Source organism: Alosa alosa, chromosome 21, assembly GCF_017589495.1.
Source record: "Alosa alosa isolate M-15738 ecotype Scorff River chromosome 21, AALO_Geno_1.1, whole genome shotgun sequence".
NCBI classification, from domain to species: domain Eukaryota; kingdom Metazoa; phylum Chordata; class Actinopteri; order Clupeiformes; family Clupeidae; genus Alosa; species Alosa alosa.
Genome location: NC_063209.1, coordinates 7,085,328 through 7,108,927, shown reverse-complemented (window position 1 = coordinate 7,108,927; position 23,600 = coordinate 7,085,328). Strand labels below are relative to the sequence as shown.

At 43.9% G+C, this 23,600-nt stretch overlaps 2 protein-coding genes across 4 annotated transcripts in view; one reads left to right on the top strand and one right to left on the bottom strand.

Moving 5' to 3' along the window:
• The window catches only part of macrod1 (mono-ADP ribosylhydrolase 1), a 59,355-nt gene that overhangs the window by 2,225 nt on the left and 33,530 nt on the right, over positions 1 to 23,600 (top strand). For both annotated transcript variants that reach the window (XM_048231104.1, XM_048231103.1), the window contains exon 3: positions 516 to 626. In XM_048231104.1, coding sequence (XP_048087061.1) covers positions 516 to 626 — 111 coding nt within the window. The remainder of the gene's footprint in view (positions 1 to 515; positions 627 to 23,600) is intronic.
• The window catches only part of flrt1b (fibronectin leucine rich transmembrane protein 1b), a 23,254-nt gene continuing 6,932 nt past the window's right edge, over positions 7,279 to 23,600 (bottom strand). Inside the window, exons 2-4 of one of the 2 annotated variants that reach the window (XM_048231101.1) lie at positions 15,684 to 15,867; positions 15,366 to 15,585; positions 7,279 to 12,050 (exon numbers count right to left, since the gene is read on the bottom strand). In XM_048231101.1, coding sequence (XP_048087058.1) covers positions 9,767 to 11,911 — 2,145 coding nt within the window. In that variant the 5' untranslated portion in view covers positions 11,912 to 12,050; positions 15,366 to 15,585; positions 15,684 to 15,867 and the 3' untranslated portion in view covers positions 7,279 to 9,766. Of the gene's footprint in view, positions 12,051 to 15,365; positions 15,868 to 23,221; positions 23,386 to 23,600 lie in introns of those variants that run through there. The other variant, XM_048231102.1, reaches the window with a different exon arrangement.

Here is a 23,600-nt window from a genome sequence, read left to right as displayed (position 1 = left end):
TTGACAGTCATCATTAGGAAAGGCCAGGTGATGCAAAACTTTATGCTCTGCATTCTGACTCCTCAAGCCCTTTCCCAGTAAGCTAATGACCTAACCATCATCAGCATCATCTGTGGACTAATCTCAGCAGAGCAGTGCAACCCAAAAATCTCCTAGAACACTAGTAGCCTTTTGAGAGGCTGAAAAAAAAACCCAAGCAAGAATGAAATGACTCTTAGTTTGCAAAGGAGGTGTTATTTTATTTTTTGTTGTTTTGAAACAAAGGGAAATAATGAAATTGTGCTTAAATATTAAAGAAATGTATTATCTTTAACTTTATGTCTTTTGGAAATCAGGGCTTGCTGATTTTACTTGCTTAGCTATTCACAGATTCAGGAATTTTGACCAGGGGATGGCTAGATAAATGAATACCGATATATAAAGTTACTTAAGAACCCTGTTAAATGTCATGTAGACGATTCATTCTGCAATACTGAAGCAACCTCATGAGTGTATCAATTTGCTGTCCTTGGCAGGTGCCTCACCTGCCCAGTCTCGTTATAAGAGCAATGATGCCCTGAGACAGAAAATCTCACTCTTTCGTGGAGACATCACCAAGCTGGAGATCGATGCCATAGTTAATGCAGGTAAGATTGGATCGTTTAAGTCTTAAATGAATCTGGAGAATTTGCTTCATCATTGAAGTGGCCAGCCTTGTTAAACTCCCTCAAAGGATAGTTTGCCATAAAAAAAAAAATATTGTTTCCTGCAGGGTGCAATTTTTTGAGCGCCTAAATTAAACATGCCTTTGCCTTGCATAATTAATAAAAGTAGGAAGAAGCAATTTCACACTGGTTATGTTATTCTGTTCGCAAAATGAATTTGGTATAGCCTTGGTAAGATAGCAAGTCTTTCATTTATTAAAGAAATCCAGTCATGTTTCATTTTAAGTGATAAACCAACAGACAGAGTTTTCTCTGTCTCTTGTAGCTAAGCTTAGAATTAATGACCTTGGCCATTGGTAGTATGTGAACTTTAACCTTCTCATGTGTACACCACGTAGTCCAAAATGACATCGGATTCTATTCTTGCTCGTGGCTACATCTCTGCATCTGTAACATTTACAACAACCTGTGCAAAAGGGATTTTTGTTAATATTTCACTTTTTAATGAGTTTTAATCAACAAGAATTGTCTATGTAGCCCAAATGTGAATATGATTCATGTAAATCAGTGGGTGTGTGGAAGACTCTGATGCTTGTCCTTCACAACTGACTCAAAAGATTGGACTTGTTCAGGTGGGAAGAAGATGACAGTGGTCAAGGCCGCTACCGCTCAGGCTTCAAAAAAATATAAAAACTCATCTTAATGGAAAATAGTAGTGAATAGAGGCATTGTTGTGGCAAAAAAGTGGTGGTAACCACTATGTGGTGAATCACAGCAAAATAATACAATGTCTCTGTTGTACTGACTGATTTGTCTATGTGCATGGCAAAAGAAACATCCCATGTCATTTTCTCTGTAAATCACTCTGCAACAAAACCAGCCATTTTGTCTATAGGGTGCAGTCTTGTTGAATTATGGTACAGCTTGATCATATTTGTTGATGTCTTGTCGAGTCCTACATTGTTATGTGGCATTTCTATAGGGTAAGGTAACGTTAAAAACAGCCTAGAAAACGATGATTGAAAGGCCTTGCAGCTAGATGATTGAAAGGCCTTCCAGCTATCACTGATGTTAGTGGTAGAGGTGTTCATGGTTATGAAGTGTTCTCTGTCAGTGATGCCTTTCAATTAATTTGATTGTTTAATTAATGACATTTATTTTATCTTCAGTTTTTAAAGAACATTATCTTTTTTAATATTGAAGACTTTTCCATGTTTAAATTTGTGATGCCTGTCTTACTTTATGGGTTGTTCATGGGAATACATTTTTTTAGCAAATGTTTTATTGTGAACCATAAATAGTGTTTATATCTTTATTTCATCTGACTGCCCTCCTGCAGGCGCTTTATTGACCACTAGGGGTCCATGGACCCCCCTTTGAGAGACATGGAATTAGCCTCGGTGTGAACTGAAAGGTCTAGATTGATGATTTCATTTTCAAAAGCTTTTATTTCGCTCTAAGAAGGGCACGATGGGCACAACGTCTTCATTAAGCAAAATAAAAGTGAATCTACAGAGGCATTTTTTAAAAGAATTCCATGCACATTGCAGTGGGGGAATAATATGCCATGCTGACTTGTCAGCATTCTGTGTTATTTAAAAGCTCCTGGATAAATGTGCTGTCACAGCACTAAACAGGGTTTATTGTTTGTCGACCTGTTACCAAAAGCCACCTCAAAAATTACCAGCGTAGTATGTCCTTATGTGGCCATTTTGAAGAGTGCCACAGGAGCTTAACTAAGCTTAATATAAAAGTTGAATAAAATATTAACATAAAAGTGATTAAAACCCTAAAATGGGTTGGAATTTATCAAATTAAAATAGCACAAGGAGGCAGCCTGGGGTAACGGAGAAGGGAAGGGCTGAGGAAGGCAAGTGTGGGGAGCAGGGGAGTGGGGAGAAGAGCCGTGTGCTTGACAGGCAATTGATTCATTTCTCCCCGTCGTGGCATTGATCGGCTGGCCGCCCTGTCTCCGTGTAAAAGCGTGAGGATTAACAGACTGTCCTGAGGTAATTAATTTGGGGCCTGGAATGGACTCCTCAGGACTGCTAAGTGTGCACCTCCAACATTGCTGATGAGCTGGACAGGGGGGGCGGGGGGTGTTCTTTGGAGCTGTCTGCTGTGGGCTTCTCAATCAGGGGCACGGGTGTACACACTTACTCATGTTCATGGTCAGGCATGTGATCACACACACACACACACACACACACACACACACACACACACACACACACACACACACTCAGCTGTCACGTATTACCTCAGTTGCTCAGACACACTTATTCATATAGCATTCAGATATTCCCTCATGAGCATACAGTATAAAGCAAATGTATAAACACACATACGTGTACACACACACACACACACACACACAAACACTCACAGACAGATACATGTACATACTTATCTTTGTACGCAGTCGCGTCACGTAGGGACCATAAGTGACCACTAACATTCTCCTCAGTCCCATGACCCCTGTCCTGTAATAGCAGTCAAGCACTGCCATCAATTCAAAACCAGATAGACAGAGCATTTAAATTTCCCGTCGTTAGAACTGTGACCTAATTTTCCATTCATTTTTTTGTTTCTCATTAAATGATAAACATATGGGCTGAATCATTTTAAAGCCTGAAGTTCAGAGCGAAATGGACTAATTAGCGGAAATCTATTCAGGTAAAAAAGTGTCCGGTGTTGACGTGCATATTGGGTATGGGGCTTGAGGCACGGTGCTGCTGATAGAGCTTTGAGAGGCCGCGTAGGGGGTAGTAATGCGCTCAAATTTGTCAGAAATTTATATTCAGTGTGAACGGTATGTCTTCATTAGAGCCAGTCTGACAGAAATGAAAGAGGCAAACAAACAGAGGCTACAAGATGAGATGAGAGGAAAGAGTGGGAGACACACACACACACACACACATATATATTTATACAGCACTGGAAAAAAGAAGACCACCACATTTTTCTGATGTCATCCTACGGTTGCTGAGTGACATTCGAATGAGTTGATGGCCATATTGAAAATTAAGAGACCACTGCAAATTTGAATATGACTGTCATCTCATTCAAATGTCACTCAGCAACTGGTGGATGACATCAGAAAAATGTGCAGTGGTCTCATTGTTTTCCATAGCTGTTTAAACACATACACACACACATGCATAAACATGCACAAGTGCACAAACACAGCAACATACTGTATTAAACAGATACAAACACACACACATATGCACAGACAGACAGACAGACAGACAGACAGACAGACAGACAGACAGACAGACAGACAGACAGACAGACAGACAGACAGACAGACAGACAGACAGACAGACAGACAGATATTCAGAGAGGACCCTGATAGTTGCCACCAATCGATCCTAAGAGAGAAGGGAGGGTTGGAGAGAGGGGGGGGACTGTTTGTGTGTCGTTCTCAATAAAGATTGGATTTACAATAACACTGCCTCCACCCCCTGTCCTCTCTCTCCTCCTTCTCACAACATTTTACTGCACTTGGCTCTGGTGTTTGCTCAATAAAACACACTAAACATAAAATCCACAGGCACTTAGGAGCTGTCCTGGCAGGGTGGGTGTGCTGGGGAGGGGCGGATGGGGTGTGGCTGAGAGAGAGGGTTAAAACATCCTCTTTACACCACTCAATCACTACATCAATCCATCCATCTATATGTCCGTGGATCCATTCATCTATCTGTCCATCTAGACAGGTTAAGAAGGCAAGAGTGCTGTGGGATATACTGTCTGGTATTGGCCGAGTGATTAAGATGAATTACCTGATGAGTAGTCATTTGAGAGATGAGCCTCAGCTGTGTGTGTGTGTGTGTGTGTGTGTGTGTGTGTGTGTGTGTGTGTGTGTGTGTGTGTGTGTGTGTGTGTGTGCGTGCGTGTGTGCGTGCGTGCGTGCGCTTTGGTAGAGTTTGAAATTTGGTTATGAGCGATCTGATTAGTAACGAAAAATAATTTAATTATTCTAATAATTCATCCATCCAGCTTTAATTGGAACTGTAATTAAATCAAGGTTAAAGCTGTATTAAAAAACTATACGTCTACAGCCTGGGTTCTCAATCAACAGCGCATCAGACTAATGAAAATGTTAGCCATTTACAGCTGTCTTTCAACAGTTGAGAAAACATCTGCATATGATCATAATTTCATCATAAAATTGTTTCACTTGCCATACTTTAAGTTACAATCATTATTTGAGCATTCTCTGCTTTACCTCATCCTTTTATTTGTTTATTTGCCTCGGCCCTCGGTACTGAGGGAACAACAGCATTCCGAGGCAGAGATAAGAGACATTCTCAGATGCATATTCCCAGAAACACGGGGCAAAAAAATAACAGATCGGAGATAACAAAAAAGGACGCCGCGATTGGACGGGAATGGAGAACCGAGAAGTGGCCCGTTTTTTCTTACCAGCACTCGAGATAACAGGCCCCTCTGTCCATGGCGCAGGGATGGATTGGATGGAAGGGTTTCTGGGTTTTTTCTCCCCCCTCCCTACCCCAACCCTCTCTCTCTCTCTTTTGAATGGCAGCTAAATAATCTAAAATGCCCTGGGACGTGTTGTGTGGAGCTGTATCTTTTTCTTAAGTCTGAGCGAGAGAGCCCTGGAGTAAAATGTTGAAATGATAGCGCATGAAAAATGAGACTGAGCGAGTGGCTCACTGCATTACTGAGACCAAAGTTTTATTTCCAGTTGTCAGTGATATGGAAGGAGGAATGAGTGTATAATTTATCCAGACACAAAAAAAGACACTCTGCAAGTTATTGTGCCCGAAGTCCGCTTTATTGGTGCCTGTATTATGCCTTTTGAAAATATTTACCCAATTGAAAGACCAAAGCACTTGGGCGAGCAATTGGGTGCACATGTGGCACAGTTGTTTTTTTTCTTCTGAGCTAACAGATCCCACAGTCTTGAGTTAACACTGCAGGAAAAAAACCTTGCAACTCTCAGCATATGCTGTGCATTCACTAATTGGAGTGAAATTTGATAGAAAGAAACCATTGTGACAAGAAATCCGCAGTGTGGGCCTCCAGAGAATTTTCACACAAGACTTTCGAAAGGGCTCAACCAGGGCGTGATGTCTCTAGCTGTGAGGTTCTGTGTATGCCTAAATTGGATGTGTTCTGTTCAGATCCTGCTCCCTTCCTGTCACTATTACATGCTAACTGGTCTCTGTTGAATTGTCATGTTGTCAGCTAAGCACTCGGCATATATGTCTCTCATACACTTCACCAGTAGCTGTCAGTTGGGACACCTTGCAGGAAGTTGAAATCATTCATATTGTGTTGATTTGAACCTTCTACTGTTATTTTTCCTGGAAGTCACAGAAATACTCAGAATATACCTAGTAAATTCCTGATAGATGTGCATTTGGGAAAACAAACAAGAACATAAAAAGAAAAAACTGAATGGGCTTGCAGAAAGGCATGCACAGCAATTATTTCTGCCCTTGTTAAAAGCCTCCAACCCTTTCCTTTTCTCTCTCTCAATCAATTGCCACTTTAGCTAAAATGGAGGAAGCCGGAATCATCGGTTGTCTAATTAGCTTAATTGCCTCTGTGGTAAAGGCAGAACGAGGAGTCATGCTGTTCATCAGCGATGCGGCGCATTCGGAAATTGTTGCAAAGTTTCACAAGGTTGGGTAGTTGTTGCCCGAGGCTCTCACAGATGCAGTCCAAAGCCCCGGACATACTCATCCAAAGTCCCAAACCAAGTTGCTAAGGTCATCATGTGATGTGGCCTATGATGTGGACAGGTGTTGGAAGGCGCGATGATTTTCGGTACATTTAATGTGATGCGATGTTTGACAGAGAGAGAGAGAGATGTGCTATAATGGCCTGCTCTTGTTGTAATGTCGCCCTGTTTCACATAGATGGTTGGTGAACGTGCTAAGGTCTCACACTCGCCCACAATAATACTTGCACATGAACAATGGGCTCATTACTTTGAAGCACGAGAGTGAAAAAGATCCAATTGGTCTCATTTGCTGTGAACAACAAAAGTAGATTATGCCATAAGCAATTGTCAATGCACTTGGTCAATATTAATAGACCTTTTTGACAAGATGCATTGTGAGTTGCTATGCGAACGAGCACTTGGGCTGAGCTATTGCCCAATAACACCATGCACTGCCAGTTTGGTTCACGACTTATCAAACATAGACATCAGTCATTTTGCAATTCGCCTGTGAGCTCTGATTTCACCGCACCACTGGAATCTTTTGCACCCTTATGTTTGTTCACATTTCGTCGACCAAAAGTTTATTGCTGAAATTAGCACAAATTAACAATATCTGTCAAAACATTTTTTACCCGCCGCCTAATCATCATCTCTTGTTATTCTTGGGCAGATGCACAGAAGTCAAATTAGAGGTGTAAGTGACTAATTGAGACAAATGACAGCCAGGGAATTTCTGACGAGTGTGAAAACCGACAGACACAAACACACACAGAGCCGGCAGAGAGACCGTCTGAGCCCCTCGTCTTTCCTGGATAGACACTTATACTCTTCCCCCGCTGGTCATATCGATCAGCACTATGCTTACACTGGCATTAACACACTCTCAAGATGGTGAGCCTGTCTGCCTCCAAAGCAAACACGCACACACACACACACACAGCCTTGCATGCCTCTCCCAGTGAGGTTTCTTCATTGCACACACACTGATCGATTCCACAGCTTTTCCTTGCAAATGCAATAGAGTTTACACACATTTTCACATTTCACTCAACAATTTCCCATTACTTTTTTTGGGGCTTTATAGTGAGTGAGTGTATTTGAGTGTGTTATCCTGTACCATGTCCTTGTAAGAGACCCATCACTACAGAGAGTCGGCACAGATCCTTTTTAATGGTACACAGACATTCCAGACAGACACTTTTTTCCACGCTTGATTTATTTGTAATAGAAGAAATGCAACAAAGATAAAGGGTGCGAGAGACGCCAGTCACTTGTCTTCAATTTTCACATTTCAGATAAATGAAGAGAAACCAGGAAATGTGATAGAAATAAAACCACTAAATTCTACTTTTCATCCCTCCCCATCCTCTTTTCTCCTGTATCACATTAATTGTACTCCATGCCATCATTGTTGCTCCAGTGACCAAGCTTTTCTAAAATGCCTAGAACCACATTCATTTAACCTAACTCTGTTTATTAAACCATTTATAAATGCAATGTAGAGATCCACAGTGTTACGGTGTTAAGTCTGTATATCCCTGATATGTCACTCTCTACTCCATAAGAACGCAGATTTAAGCCCTAAAGCTTTATTCTCAAACGTCCAAAATTATTTATTTCTTTGTTGTTGGTGTTTATTAACTCAATGTCCAGCTCAGCAAACTGATTTGACAACCCTGCTACCCAATAACTTGCATTTGGTCAGCTCCCTCTCTCTCTCTCTCTGACCTATTAAACTATGTCACTGTCCACTTGTCTCTTTCAGTTTAATTGTCACTTAGAAAATGCCCTTCCGATATGATTGTCTTTAGGTGCCTTTGTTCTCTGGAATGTTCTCTCTTCCAGTGAGATCACAAAATAACGGTTGCTCCACTATATATTTATTAGTTATTGACAATAAAAACAAACAACTTCCATCACCCCATGGTAACCTTTTAGAAGTGATTAGTATTCCTGCAAAGTGGGGTACTTGCTTAACGAACGCCTGATATTTAAGCAGGAAACATCTCTTCCCCTTCTTCCTCTGTCAGTTGTTGACTGCTCTCTGTGTCTGTCTCTTTGTCTCTCATTATGCAGAAAGAAACTCCATAAGCAATTTGAGTTCTGTCACTGTCGAAACCGTTATCACCCCTGTCAGCTCCTCCGGCAGGGAACAAAGTCCTCTCGCTGCGCTCAAAAGAAATTGAGAGAATAAAGAAAAAAGTGAAGGGGGGAGGGGTGAAACCTAGAATCTTGGATCAGGAATGGAATATGACTCCCCCAACCCTGTTTTGTTGCAGTCAACGTTCTCAAGATTTGAGAGAGAAATCATTCTGGCTAGCGCTTATATAAAGTACAGTAAAGCTATACAGATAGTAAAGCTAGATCTATACACATTTTGACCTTCTATTAACCCATAACCGCTGTCATGCTAGCCACTAGACCCATTTAAAGTGAGATATATTAAAAGGGGAGAGGGATAAAAAGACCTTGGTTGAAACTGCAATGCAAACAAAAACGTAGCATTGAAATATTGGTTACAGTCAATACCAAGACTGATATCTCTGGCACTTCAGTCACTCTGGTAGACATGACTAGCAAATTCAGTGTGGTCCTAGCCCCAGTTTTTTGTTGAGTAACAGATTACTTGGAAACATTTGTCAAGGAGGCACAAAGGGTGCTTTGGAATAGGAGTGTGCCGAGCACAGTTCAAAGACGAGTTAATGGCGATCTCAGAATAAAGAACGGTAATAGATGCTGAGACATCTCAAACATACAAAAGACATCTTTAGAGGGGGCTGAAATGTGTCCTTCTTAGAGATCCAGGCTTCAATCAGTCTTTACAAAATTCTATGCATATTGTAAAATGTGTGACGCATGAGTCATGAGACAGTTTGAGAGATAAGAGTGAAAAAGTGTTGGGTTCATTCTTCTTTAAAGCATACAATCTGACCTTAATGCATTATTGAAAATCAGTTTTTGCAGTATGCTTGCCAAATTTTACCTTATGCTTCAGTCGAGCTGTTGCTGGGCAACAGAACAACTGTTTCAGTAAATAGTTATACATGCGGCTCCTTAAATGAATGCGGATGAATTAACATCAGCTGGGAAAAAAACAGAAGGAGCAGGGCCAATTTAACTGTTCATCTCTGGTTTTGCAGCTCTAGGCAATGTTTAAGAGTGGAAATATTCTTCATTAGCAATATATATCTAAAAATTAAATCAATAGATTTAAAAAATAATGTGGGCTGAATCACTATGATCAACTTCTCATGTTCTCGGATTTGAATTCGACTAACTATTGGATCAAGGACTGAGTATGTATCTGTATATCAAACAAACGAAGACATTGCCGGCACACTCCTACTTTGGATCCAAGGGCTGCCCCCAGTAACAGACACATCTGTAAAAGGGAACAGGGAGAGGTGGTGAGGGTAAGTGGCTATCACGTGTATGTGTAATCTATATCTGGTATACCTCTCTCCCTGTACCCACGGTTGGTCCCATAACCTGAATTGGCTGTGTGGTTTTGGGTGCTCCTGTAGAGAGTCGTGTTGTTTGATGGAAAGATGGTGTGAATGTAGGTCATGTCCTCACATTTAGCCTTGGGCTGCAGCGGCTGGTGCGCTGCCATTGGTGTCATCTGGAAACCAGGACCCCTGATTTCTAAGATTGAGGTGTCCTTTATCGTGCCCGACTCAGCATAGTCATCATAATGTTTGCCACTGGCACGACTGTTGACTACATCTCCCCTCCCATACATGGACTGTTCGCTGGCTGCCAGGTACCCCACCCGATGGCCATACCAACAAAAGATGCCAAAAATTAGGAGCAGCGAGACCAGTGCTGTGGCACCCCCAATAATCCCAGCTACTGGAAGGGCTGCAAACTGGTCTGTTCCCTGATCTGTCCCATCCTGATCTGACTGTCTTGTGAGATCTGATGTCTCAGTCTTGGCACACGCTGGGTGCTCATGGTCCTTGTTCAAGTTTGTTGAGGAAAGGGAAGAGCTTTTGCCCTCGTTTACGAAAAGGGGTACTATACAGATGATATAACTGGACTGTGGGTGCAGCTGAGTGAGTAGATACTCTCTGCGATCACCGGGAACTAATGTCTCTGTAATGTCGCCCATGGCAGGACTTGTACCCAGTCGCAACCAGGAAAGTCGGAACGATGGGGCTGGTTGCGCTGCAGTCCATGTGATGTGGATTGTTTCTGGTGTGAGTGGCTTGACTTTAACTTGCAGTGTTTTACCAGCCTCACTGTTTCCACTTTCACCAAGGTGGTCTTGCACCAGGTCGGGGATGTGGCCCGGATGTTTGGACCGGAGAGTGAATAGTGACCCCTGGGGCATGCGTGTGGTTGTGGGGGCTGCCTGCGTTGGAAGAACTCCACTTTTCTCTTTGCCCGCTGCTCCTCCTCCGCCTCCGCCCCCTCCAACCACTCCACCCTCCCCTGCCGTCTCGCATAACTTCATCTCACTTGTGAGCTCCTTTAATGATTGCCCTCGCACTCGCTCGGGGCTGTGGCAAGCTAAACCCCTCACCGTCACGGATGCGCCTCGCATGTGGAGCCAGTCGTACAGCCAGCGGAGATTGCAGCCACAGTACCACGGATTCCCACGCATCAGCAGCTGCGACAGACTATCCAGATCTCGGAAAAGGCCCCGGGGGAGGGTGGTGAGGTTGTTGCCTGACAGGTCAAGCTTCTGCAGCCTCTTCATGCCGTCCAGGGACCCACGGGGCATATGTGCCAGTGCGTTGTCCTGGAGGTAGAGGCGGAGCAGGTGGGAGCTGGGCAGATTCAACGGCGGCGTCAGGAGGGAGTTGCGGACCAGTGAGAGCTCGGTCAGGTTGGCGAGGCGTGCAAAAGTATCATCAGCAATCCGTTGATTCGCCAACAAATTGCCGTCCAGAAAGAGACGCCTCAAGGATGACAGTCCACGGAAAGCGTGGGTGGGGATAGTTGATATGCGATTGTCATCAAGCCTTAGTTCCTCTAGAGATGCTGGCAAACCCGAAGGAATACTAGATAAATGGTTGCGTGACAAGAATAGGAGTCGCAATCGTGGGTTGTTAGCAAATGCTTTGTCTTCTATACTCACTGTTGATACTGAGTTGTCATCCAAGTGTAATTTTTCAAGCAGTGGTAGTCGAGCTAGGGCAGCACGCGGTAGCGTTCGTATGTTGTTGTCCTGCAGGTGTAGTTCTCGAAGCGATGGGGGTAGATGCTTTGGGAAATCATCCAGTTCATTGTCATAAAGGTAAATAACTCGTACAGTCATTCGTCGCTCTAGGGATGTCGGCAATCCAGCATTATCAATGCGGTTATTCTGAAGGTAGAGCACCGCGGCTGTTAAAGGCAGTGGCGGAATGATGCTCAGGCCTCGGTCATTGCAGTAAACAAAGCTGTCATCGCAGCGACAGGCCGAGGGGCACGGCACCTCCCCCTGGAACTCTCCGTCCTGCGCAACCGCCTCGGCAACAGCCGCCGTTGCCGCAGCAAACTCCAAGACCTCAACTAACAATGTCAGACACAAGAGAATCAGGAACAGCCAATCGCGAAGCTCCACGAGGCTCTCGGCAGCCATAGTTCTGTCGGTTATTTGGCTGCTGCTTCCTCTTGACTGTAGATAACTCGGATGGACTCAGAGACTCCTTGGTGAAGTTTAGTAGAGGGTTTCGGAAGGGCTGTTTTGGACTCCCAGAAAAAAGTTATCTCTTTAATACCTACAGAGAAGAGAGCAGAGTAACTGTGTTAGCATCTTAATATATCAACACCTTCTCTGCCTCCAGAGCCTTTTCTGGTCCCAGTGTGAAAAGGCTAAAAAAATAGGCAAATTGAAGGCTACAAGTTCTTTTTTGAATTGTATCAAATAAAATCAGTCAATTAGCTTGTCAAACCCAAAGGAAAAGTGGGGTCAGATTCCTTGAAAGGAACATGGGGATGAAGGCATAATGACGCAAATGTATATTGAGATAGATAATTTGAGAGAGGAACTGTAGAGAAAAACTGTCAAACTGAAGGAAGAGGATGTGGCAATTATTCTATAGCAGTAGGTAGAAGACAAGCTCAAGGCAGAGGGGGAATAACTGAACATATTAAAATGTGATTGGCATTTGAGATTCTAGAAAAACAATTACTTGGTTATTCGCAGTGCGACCCTAAGTCATATTATTATTCAAATGTTATCCACAGTAGTATCTGAATAAATCAACAATTTAATTTTAGGACAAGTTTCATAAAGTTCACTTCGAGGTCATATGCGGTTTGATTTCCATGCGTGATTCGTGTGTGGGATTTAGAGAATAGATGGTGGGGAGAGGGGGAGGGAATCAAAGACATTTACCACAAAACAGAATGCACTATGGGTGCTCTTTCTTGGTTTGTCATTGTTTTCAAAAATAGAGCAAATTAATGAATTATTCATCCAGTGGAGAAATTTAAAGTTACTCAAAAAAGATTAGCACCCACTCCTGGGTGGAAGAAATCTTTTCTGTTCAGCTAGATATGGTGAGGTGTATGCACATACGCCTTTGTTCCTTTATGTTTGCAGACTCATGCATACGTATGTTTTATGGGAGCATTTTTTTTGCCATCAGTCTCTGAAGTAGCGGTTTGTTTGTCATGGTGACTCATGGCAGAGAGAGGGACAGAAACAGACTTTGAATGATAAAAATCTCAATTTCATGTAGCTCTCATCAGTACTAATGTTCTGTCTCTTTTTTGTAGCTCAATTGCTTTGTGTTCCTGCTCAGATACTTTTAAACACCTATTTCACAGAAATTTGGGAATTAATTGAGCAAATACCTTTTCATGTGCACATGAAACACCTCTAAGCGCACTTGAACTATACAATTATTTTACACTGACACAACAACAACAAAAATCATCCCCATAAAAATTTGTTTGGATAATCCGTTGCACTACAGAGATTATGCTATAGCGCAGTACAGATATAGATTTAGATAAAGATATAGATCTTGAAGCACTTTGCATGTTTGCTGACTTTCCACTTTGGGTGTGCGTCCTTTTGTTTCTCTGTGTGTGTGTGTGTGTGTGTGTGTGTGTGTGTGTGTGTGTGTGTGTGTGTGTGTGTGTGTGTGTGTGTGTGTGTGTGTGTGTGTGTGTGTGTGTGTGCATGTGCATGTATGTATCCACAAATTCCCTGCTGGTGCTCTATTCACCTAGCAGTAGCCTCTCCAGTGGCCTCTGTGTGTGTGTTGTTTGTGTTTTTAAGGTTGGCTTCGCCAAGGCCAGATGGGAGTTTGTTAGTTCCCCCTCGGCTCCCAACCCTATTGCCTCAGGCAGGAAACCCATGCAAAACAAACCCTCACACTCAGTCACCTTCCATGCAAAGCTGTCGTGGTTGGCAGGAAAAGAGAGGATGAGAGTACTAGAGAGTGGATGGAGGAGGAGAGGAGAGGAAGAGAGGTAGAATAAAAGGGAGATATGATTTTATTTTTAAATTGAAACCAGAGAGAGAGTGTATAGAGAGATTGGAGGTCAGAGGAAGACTGTGTGAATACAGTGGAAGAGGCACGTATTGCTATTGCATCATGTACGAGGGGAGTACTCTCTGTGTTCGGGTGCTATTTTGCAAGGCAAATGTGCATGCGTTTCTCCAAATCGCATTTAAATGCTCTTTAATGGCGTGCCATTTGAGTTCCAAGCCACACCTGGTGGTCGACAGTTTGGCAATTTCTTGTCCATTTGAAAAGTAAATTTGCTCTCGGCTGTGAAAATGAGCAGTCGTGTAAATATCACCCTGAAGAGATTCTCTGAATGTGTATACATAAATGGCTGTAAAAAAAATTCAGCATTTAAAAACAAACTTTTCTTTTTATCAAGTCTGCCAAGGGTCTCACAGAATTTATATTAATGGGCAGACTGATGGAGAGCAGTGAGAGAATGTGCGGAATTAAAAACAACCATTTGGAAAAACCCACATCTTTGAACATCTAATTTAATGTGCCACTCTGCCATAGTCGTCCCTTTTCATCCTAATCCATTTAGCCTAAGCCAACAAAATAAAAACCGAATTGTTTGTGTGCAGGAGCTTATGTGAGTGAGCGTGTGTGTTGTGTTGTGTTGTGTTGTGTTTATGTTTTTGTGTGTGTGTGTTTGTGTGGTGTATTCATGTGCATTTGTGTGTGAGAAAGACTGGATGGAGATGGAGAGCTTTTGTGTATGTTCATGAGTCTGTGTATATGCAGTCATGTGAATGCTTATATATGAGTGGGTCATTTTTATGTGTGTGTGTGTGTGTGTGTGTGTGTGTGTGTGTGTGTGTGCGTGTGTGTGCGGGCATCTGTGTGTGTGTGTGTGTGTGTATGTGAAAGCACTCACTGGAAGAGCAATCTCTGTCTATCACTGCAGTGAAACGGTTCAGATAGCAGACCACGTCTATCCCACACTGCCCAAATGTCCACTGCTCCCATATCCCCCTGGTCCGTGAGTCAGTGATGGCCTGAACGGCTCACGTTGGACTCAGACACCTCGCCCACTTCCCCTGGCCTTCCCTCCCAGCGCAGCTGCCCACTTCCACGACTCGTTTCATAACTTGTTGACCAATTTTCCTGTACTTCCCTCCGTAATCCACTCTAATCTCTTTGAGGCCTTCAGATGTGGGTTTTTCTTTGCCATTGTGTTTATGTATTGCACCCGCTCCCTTTCATCCTCCACTCAGCCTGCTGTTGTTCTTTCTCCAGCGTTGGTCCCTTTTAGCTTTTAGCCGTACTAGCACCAAAGAGTCCATTTTACGGTCTCCTAGGTTTTAATCCACCTCTTATGGATAATGTGCTTGTGTAGGTGTGGAGTTCCTCTTTGTACGTAGCCTATTATTGTTTTGTCATTATTTATTTGTCTGCCACTTGCGCTCCTTTCACTGTCCCTTTCTCTTATTGGCCTTGAGGAAGGCTTCACCCTTTTCTTTTTGGCTACAGATACGGAAAACAAATGTTGGTGTAGATATTCTGAAAAATGACTGAATAGGAAAGGAGGTACTGTAATTGAAAAAAGAAAGGATGTGAAATCAATCTCACCCAGATGGAGTGTTGAGTCCTCTATGCATGAGAACACTTTGGAGCAGTGTTTCCAAAAATCAAAATGGCCACCCGTTTTAGGGTTGCGTTTCAGCACCGGACTCTCATCAGGCTCTATATTCCTTTTGATGTCAGGCGAGGATGATGCAAGCAGCCCTTACTCCAAAGATTTGTGGCAAGTTGAGCCTCTACAACCCGCATGGCTTCAGCCTGAGGCACCCTGCAAAGTTTCATATAAGTACACGCATGTATGTATATATCTATAGGTGCTGTTGCTCCAGTCTTAACCAATCAAAGTAATTGCCCTCGGATTGATACCGTGGAGACTGCCAGTCGGGAATGCCAGTGGAATTCCAATGCTAAGCCTTGAGTTGGGCAGGGCAGCCACCATCTTGATACAGCGGCACAGCTTCACATCCAAGCATGCCGTGTGCAGGGGTCTCCTCAGAGTGCTGTAATTGGTTTGGCCTCGTCGAAGCCCGATGCCTGGAAATGGCGCACTCTGTGGAGGAAGCAGAAATAGCGCAGATTTAAGATACAGATAACCCGTGTAAATCCATTATTCATTTCATCAAGAAAGGCTGTTTTCTTTAGAAACACGACGTGTACACACACACACACACACACACACACACACCCACCCACCCACACCCAGGTTGACGGAAGGCAATATTGTGTTATGTTTGTTAATAATACCAGCCGTTAATTCCAACCGAGAACCATTCACCGGCGCGCGAGACCAGAGGGGTCAGCATCATTTGTCAGATATCTGGCGTAGACCTATTGAAATTCATATGAAGGAGAGAATGTGGCTCCTTGGTGTGTAATACTGATATGATTGAGTGCTGGAGAGAGGGAATCACATTCCCCGGCATTATTGTCTTGGGGAAAATGTGTGTGTGAATTGCTTAGCATGCCTAATTAACTTGAATATGTGTGTACAGCCATTAAATCATTTGAAGGGCTTTCATGTGTCGGAGTTAGTGAGCGCATTTGTTAAATCACGTGTGTGTATGCCTGGCGTTCGCAGTGTTTGTGTATGGGGATGTCTGTACAGTATGTCATGATGACTCCCTCTCTGTGTAAGTATGACACTGTGTGTGTGTGTGTGTGTGTGTGTGTGTGTTAATGTTTGGGTGCTCATGTCCGTGTGTTTGTTTGTAGGGAGTACAGTAAGTACATGCATTGGCACTCTATGCTTTTCCACACCCTTCCAAAAAACATCTTTGATTTATCATTGCGTTTGCAACTGCCCCCCCCCCACACACACATGCCCACACCCACAAACGGCCACATGCACACACACAAACACACACACACACACACACACACACACACTAAAAATTTAATATCACTCGCAGTGGAGAATCAGAGTGCAGGAACATCTCCCAAAACAATATTGCCGCCACTAAAGTCAACGAGCAGACAGGGTTGAGAAGCTTGCGGATGGATCATCAGGGATCATTCAGCTCTGAAAGAGGGGATGCACTAAATGTTCAGAGAGCCAATTGAAAGGAGTGTGCGGCGGCACTACAAGGAGTAACGCTAAAGTGATTCAAATCAATGATAGTATTGTAGGCTGACTAGCTAATCAATCGTAATGGCAAGGCTCTGTCTCCTGACCTGGTGCTCGTGTGTTGTCTCCTGACCTGGTGCTCGTGTGTTGTCTCCCTCACACATCTCCCTCACACATCTCCATCCCCATGCTCTCTCTTTTCCCTCCTTTTTTTTCTTTTCTTTTTCTCGTTAGTTGTGAAGCATCATTTGTTAGGCGCGGCGGCGTGCCATCATCTGCAAAGGTTGCAGTTTCCGACCACCCCATGTCTTTAGATGCACTGTGAAATTGTGCTGTGCATTAATGATAATTACAGATAATTTAATGTGCTCTTAATGATGATACTGGAGCTGCAGGGCCCTTTGGGGCTTGTCTGTGGGTTTCCTTTTTTCCAGAACATTAGTAAAACTGTGGGACTGAATATTTAATTTGAATGTGTCATGTGTAGATATTTTCTGATAGAAGGAGTCTGATATGAAGAACAGTGTGTATGTGTGTGTGTGTGTGTGGAGGTGGGGGACTTCTTACTCCTTTGTCACCATGATTGGGATGTATTTCTCAGTGTGATGGTGTGTGAAGTACCATTTCTTGTGTGTGTGTGTGTACCATTTCTTGTGTGTGTGTGTGTGTGTATGGTGTGAGTGCGTGCACGTGCACTCCTTCTCTGTGTCAAACTGCTTAACCATCCAGTGCACGTAACCTCCCCATCTATGCCTTTCAATTTCTCATTTACTGAGTGAAGGAGTGAGAGAATGAAAGAGAGAGGGAGAGAGGGAAAGAGAGAGGGAAAGGCAGATGGAGGAGAAAAGGGAGGGAGGAAGATTGATGAACCCATTGGAATGAAATTTGGAGGCAGAAATTACTGTCAGGCCAAGCAGGGTTTAAACCCAACAGAGCCTGATTTCACATATTGAAACGCATGTGTGCACAAATACACACACACACACACACACACACACACACACACACACACACACACACACACACACAGTGAGAGTGAGACAGTCACATAATAGCTCCACAGATATTCCAAAATTGAGCACCAAAAAATCATATGCCTTCTGTGACATCCCTCTCTGCATAATTTTACACACACACACACACACACACACATACACACACACACACACATACATACACACATACACTCTCTCTCTCTCTCTCTCTCTATCTACCACTCACCCACTCTTGCTTTCTCTCTCAATGACTGCTAAAAACACACACAGTCACACGCATGCTCTTTTGTTTTAGATCATACGAGCACATGAAAACTTAATGGCCGATCTCCTCTCGCACACAGCTTTGTCATAAAATATTGCTAGAGTACTCCATGAAATAATTATTTACCAGCAAATCAAATTCATTATTAATTCAGCACGACGCTTGATGAATTGCTTTGTCATATTAAAACTGGGCTCGTCGTGTGTACAAACCGGGTGCACGGGGCCGAACAGCGACTCTATTTAGACAGCCTTGTGTAAGGAGCGTAATATAGTGGGTGGTTAATATTCTGTGATTGGTGCGTAGCCTCCAGGCATGCCGGTGCTGCACTGGAGTGCTTTTGCAGGGTGAGTGTAAGTGTCTCGCCGAGCCTGCCGCGGATGGAGTAATGGCATAGTAATGCCTGGCGGGTACGCCTGTGTGTCAGGGGTATTTATCTGGGCCCCAGATCAGGACGGGGGCCTGCTGGAGGACAAAAAAAAAAGAAAGGAGAAGAAAGAGAGTGTGGCACCCCGCCTGCAGGCACGAAAATCGCTCGCTCGCTCGCTCGCTCGTTCCCTCGCGCTGACTGTCTGTCGTGATCTTCAGCAGAAGCAGCAGGAGCACCACAGTGTTCCTCAGATGCCTTGGCAGGGGGTGCGCGTAGAAATGGGAAGAAGGGAAGAAGGGAGAGCTTCAACTGCGGATGGTTAGTGTGTTCAGACGAAGCATTGTGACCCACGGTGGACCTGTTCTATATTGTAGTTCAGATCGACGCGGGTCAGTGTGGAGCATGGGCCGATCAACGGGGAACAACGGCGGTATAAAAGGAGAATGTCTCGGGAGCCTGTTGCACATTACGCAACTTCAGAGCCCCCAGCTGGTGGTCCTGTGTCCGTGCCAAGTTCTCCACGTTGCTTTCATTTTAAAGTCCCTGCCTCGCGTAACGAAATCACAGACCTCCGGGCTTGGGGTTTGAGGACTCCCACAAGGAATCAATTTAAGATATCAGCTCAATGAGCTCTGGCCCAACAAAGCCTGCTTTAATATTCCAAAGTGTCACAATGCTTTCATTTCGGAGTGTGAAAGCCAAATTGGAGCAGTCTGAACGTGGAATGATTTTATTTTTACTCTTTTTTTTCTCTCCCAAAAGCAACAGACTGCGTCTACTGGCAGTGATAGTGAGCCTGTGCAGCTCTGGAGAAATCATAGTCAAACCAAGTCCACAATGTGGCCGTTCACCCCAGAGAGCTGTGGGAATAAGAAATCTATTTCACTCGCTGTTCCCATCTGTGGTTGAGGGCAAGCCAGAGCCACCCATATATATGATTTAGCCCAGGCCAGATAGACCTGCACTCGGGCTCATAATGTTGTAGCCTTGAGAACGCAGCCCCAAGGGTTTTCCACCGAAGGACATGAAAATACGGAATTGTATTTTGTGCAGCAGAAGCCTCTTCTCCTTGTCATTCTTACTTTTCTGAAATGGTGTTTCAAGACATGTTCATCATCCTTGGTGGAACTATTGACAGCACACTGACATAAAAGGAGTGTGATTTGCCATACGAGAGGGCTTTGGCAGCTCTAAAACAAGCATATTGATAAGCCTCTGCTCAGAGGATGTGTCTTGTTTTGGTATACTGTAGAACAACAGCAACTCGATAGATTTAGATTCTGATCCTTACTCATCAGAGACTGTGTTCATCATCCTTAGTGTAATTATTGACAGTACACTTGCATAAAGAGAGGGTGATTTGCTCTACGAGAGGGCTTTGACATCCTCAGAACAAACATATTGATGAGCATCTACAGAGAAAACATGTATTTTTTTGGTATATTATATATATATATATATATATATATGTAAGAAACACTCACAAGGTTGTTAGTCTTGTCTAGAACAGAAATTTAACTGCTATTGTCAACATCTTTTTTTCTCTCCCTTCATCTCTCTCTCTGTCACTTTCGCTCTCTCCTTCCCTGTGTTCTGATGGTAATTATCTAAAGGTAATCAGGGGTAATTCAGCTTTGGGAAAGTGGTTGAAGGCTTGCAGGGACTCCAGGGGAGGATGTGACTGGCCTCTTAACTCCCTCATACACAGTGGCCATTTAGCATGAGCAAGCAGAGGGGAGAGACACTGACCAAGACCAGGAGCAATGAGGGGAAGAGATGGTGGAGAGAGAGAGAGGGAGGGAGGGAGGGAGAGAGAGAGGGATGGATGGAGGGAGGGAGGGGTGGGGAGGAAATACAGGAGAAGAGGAGGGCGTCACCAGTTTATTTTCCTGTCACCTACTTCTCTTTCCCTCCTCTCCTCATCTCTCCTTCTGAGTCTCTCGAGCACTCACACCTCTCTTGAACCCTTTCTTTCCGTCTACTTCCATTTCCGTCTTGTCATATCTCTCTCTTTGTCACTAACCCCCCCTCCTTTTTACCCCTTTGAGTCTCATAGTGATTGCAGGCAGCTACATCAAGTCATTATTTATCTCATTTACATGCACGGGAGAGGTGCATAAACAGTCACCCATTTTATAATATCAGAATTTCCCTCTGTAAACACAGCGTAGCATTTGCCTCATCTCACGCTCATTCACTCAAACACACACACACACACACACACACACACACACACACACACACAAAGAAACACACACACACACAGTCTCTCTCAGATTGACAAGCTTGGCTACGTAGATCATAGGTCACAGTAAGGATTAGTATGTGAATACAAACTAAAAGTTTGTGAAAGTGAATAAAAAGGCCACTGGGTGAGAAGTGAGCATTTGAATCTCAAGGCCTCCAGTCGTCTTAGCCCACTAAGCAAACACAAAGCCTCATGTTCAAACCTTTTTTACACTAAAAAAATATTATAATTACAGAGACCATATTGGAATCCTGCCATGTGTGTATCTCTCTGTGTGTGTGTGTGTGTGTGTGCGGCAATAATTTTTACAGTTGAGTCCTTCAATCCAGTTACTGGTCGATAGACCTGTTGCCTTTCTGAGCCTTTTGTAAGTTGGCTGTGCCTAAAGAAACCACACAATGCACAAAGAGCCAGCGATCAAGGAGACATGTCAGTGCAGTTTAATGCCTGGTTCTATCTACCATCTTAATTACTTCGCTCTGCCGTCGCCATGGCACGTTTCTGCATACAGATGTCGTTTGATCTCCCGCTCGACTGTGCTCCTCGTCGCGTTCCACGTGTGACTGCTTGTGCCATGGGATGAAGTACCTCTCCTCTCCTGTCTATTTCTAATGTCTTTCGCGTCTAGGATGGAATCAAGTCTCTTGGAAAGCAGCAGTGTCGCCCCGGCTGAAGCCAGAATAAACACGTTTAGGCTCAGCCTGGAATAATTGTCACATTGTCACTGCCTGTGCCGTCTGATGCGTGCACACTTCACAGACGGGCTGGATAAAGTGAGCCCATTAAAATGGATGCAGTGGTTTGCATCTGAAATCATTTATCTTTGCCTCCCTTCACTCTTCCTCTTTCTCCCTCTCTCCCTCTCTCTCTCTTTCTATTTCTCTTGCTTTCTACCTCCGTGCTTCTCTGTTTTTCTCTGGCCTCAGATATGTGCTGATGAACTAGGTTTTCAGCCAGTCTGTCTTTCTTGTGTTTTTTTGTTTTTTGCTCTCTCGGTGCATCTTTTCTCAAATCTTTTTGTTGATTTTTCCTCTTGGTTTGAAGGGCTTTTTTCCCCTTTTGAGAATGTGTTAGTTCCTGCATCACCAGCTACTTTCACTGCTGTTGGATCTCTGTTTTTCTTCTTTTTTTCTGTCCACGTCTCTGTGCTCTCTCTCTCTCTCTTTCTGTGTCTCCACTAATTCTCCCCTTCATCAGTCCATCTCCACTCCAGGAGTGTGTAAGCTCTTCCTTTTTTTCCTGCTGAAGTGGTATTGTCGCAGCAGCCTTTAAGAGCACAGACACTCACACTCACACACACACACACACCTCACCTCACCTTACATGCCCAAATCACTGCCTCTTCTAATCACCGTGACACACACACACACACACACACACACACACATTCACACAGCTGTCTCGTCTCCTTTTTTCCCTCTCTCGTTAGCTCTTCCTGGAAGCTTCCCTTTATCCTTCCTTGTCATCGCACCTCTCCTCCTCACCCGCTCTCCTCTTCCTGTAGCTCTCTAGGCCCTACACTCTCTTTGTCTTTCCCTCACTCTTTTGTCTGTCACTTTCTTTTGCTCCATTTCCTTATTTCTGCTTGCCTTTCCGTCTCCCTCCCTAGATCTATCTCTCCTCTTCACTGAGTCTCTCTCTCTCTCCCTTTCTTCCTCCCTCCCTCTCTCTCTCTCCCTCTTTCTCTTTGTAAATGTTGCAGTGGCTGGAAATAAACAGGCAATTTATGTGCCGGGTACCTTCCCTTTTTCTGTCTCGCTCCCTCTCTCTTTTCAGCTCTTTGTTGGCATCACACCCATACACACACACATCTGGCCTCTAGCCCACACACACACACACAGACACATGCACAGATACACATCAAACAAAACATATTTTGAAAAAGATGATTGAGGAAGAGATTGAAAATAATGAGGTGTTTTGCCATATTACATCCATCTCTCTTTCTCACTACCCTGTGGTGATCTGTAATATTTACAATAGACTTGGTGTACAAAGAAAGGTCATTATGTGCATTGTGTCTATTACATTACACACAAACATAATGTCGCCATTTGGGTCAGTGAGCAAGGTGGTCCAGAATGCATTCAAACAACGCACAAATCACATGACATCACAAACAAACAAATCACATGACGGCAAAACTGGGCGTGTTGCTGCAAGCACTCTCCATCTCCACCTCTTAATGTAGTGTGTGTGGGCAAGGCTTTCAGAGCCTCTGCTGCTGAATTAAAACTGCACTCAACTCAACTACGTATGTATGTGTGTATGGATGCCCTTCAAGTTATAGCTGTGTATGTGTGTGTGTGTGTGTGTGTGTGTGTGTGTGTGTGTGTGTCTGTCTGTGTCTGTCTGTTTGTACGTCTGTGTGTACATCTGTGTGTATGTCTGTTTGTGTGTCTGTGCATGCATGTAAGGAAGATTTTTTTTTATTTATTTTAAAAAAAAAACAGTAATCTCACAGTTGTCGTGAATTTACGGGTGATGTGTTTCCAGAGGATGGGTATGGTTGCTGAGGCGACCATTCTCAACCTCCAGTCGACATTTTGCGGGGTCAGGCTGCCTAATTTTCTCTCCCGCTCCCTCTTGTCAACAAGCAGGCTTTTCCGTTTTCACTTGGCCAATATCACTCCTTGCAGGCACACACACACACACACACACACACACACACACACACGGAGGCAAAGGGGAAAAAAACAAGAATGTGTCAAATGTGAGCTCGGCCCTGATCAAATTTCACACCTGAGGAGGAAAGAAATATTCGCTCTGCCAAGCCCATTAAAAAGAAGAAAATCTTCCCACTGCTTGCGAGGCCCCGGCCCGGTCACGATTTGACCATTC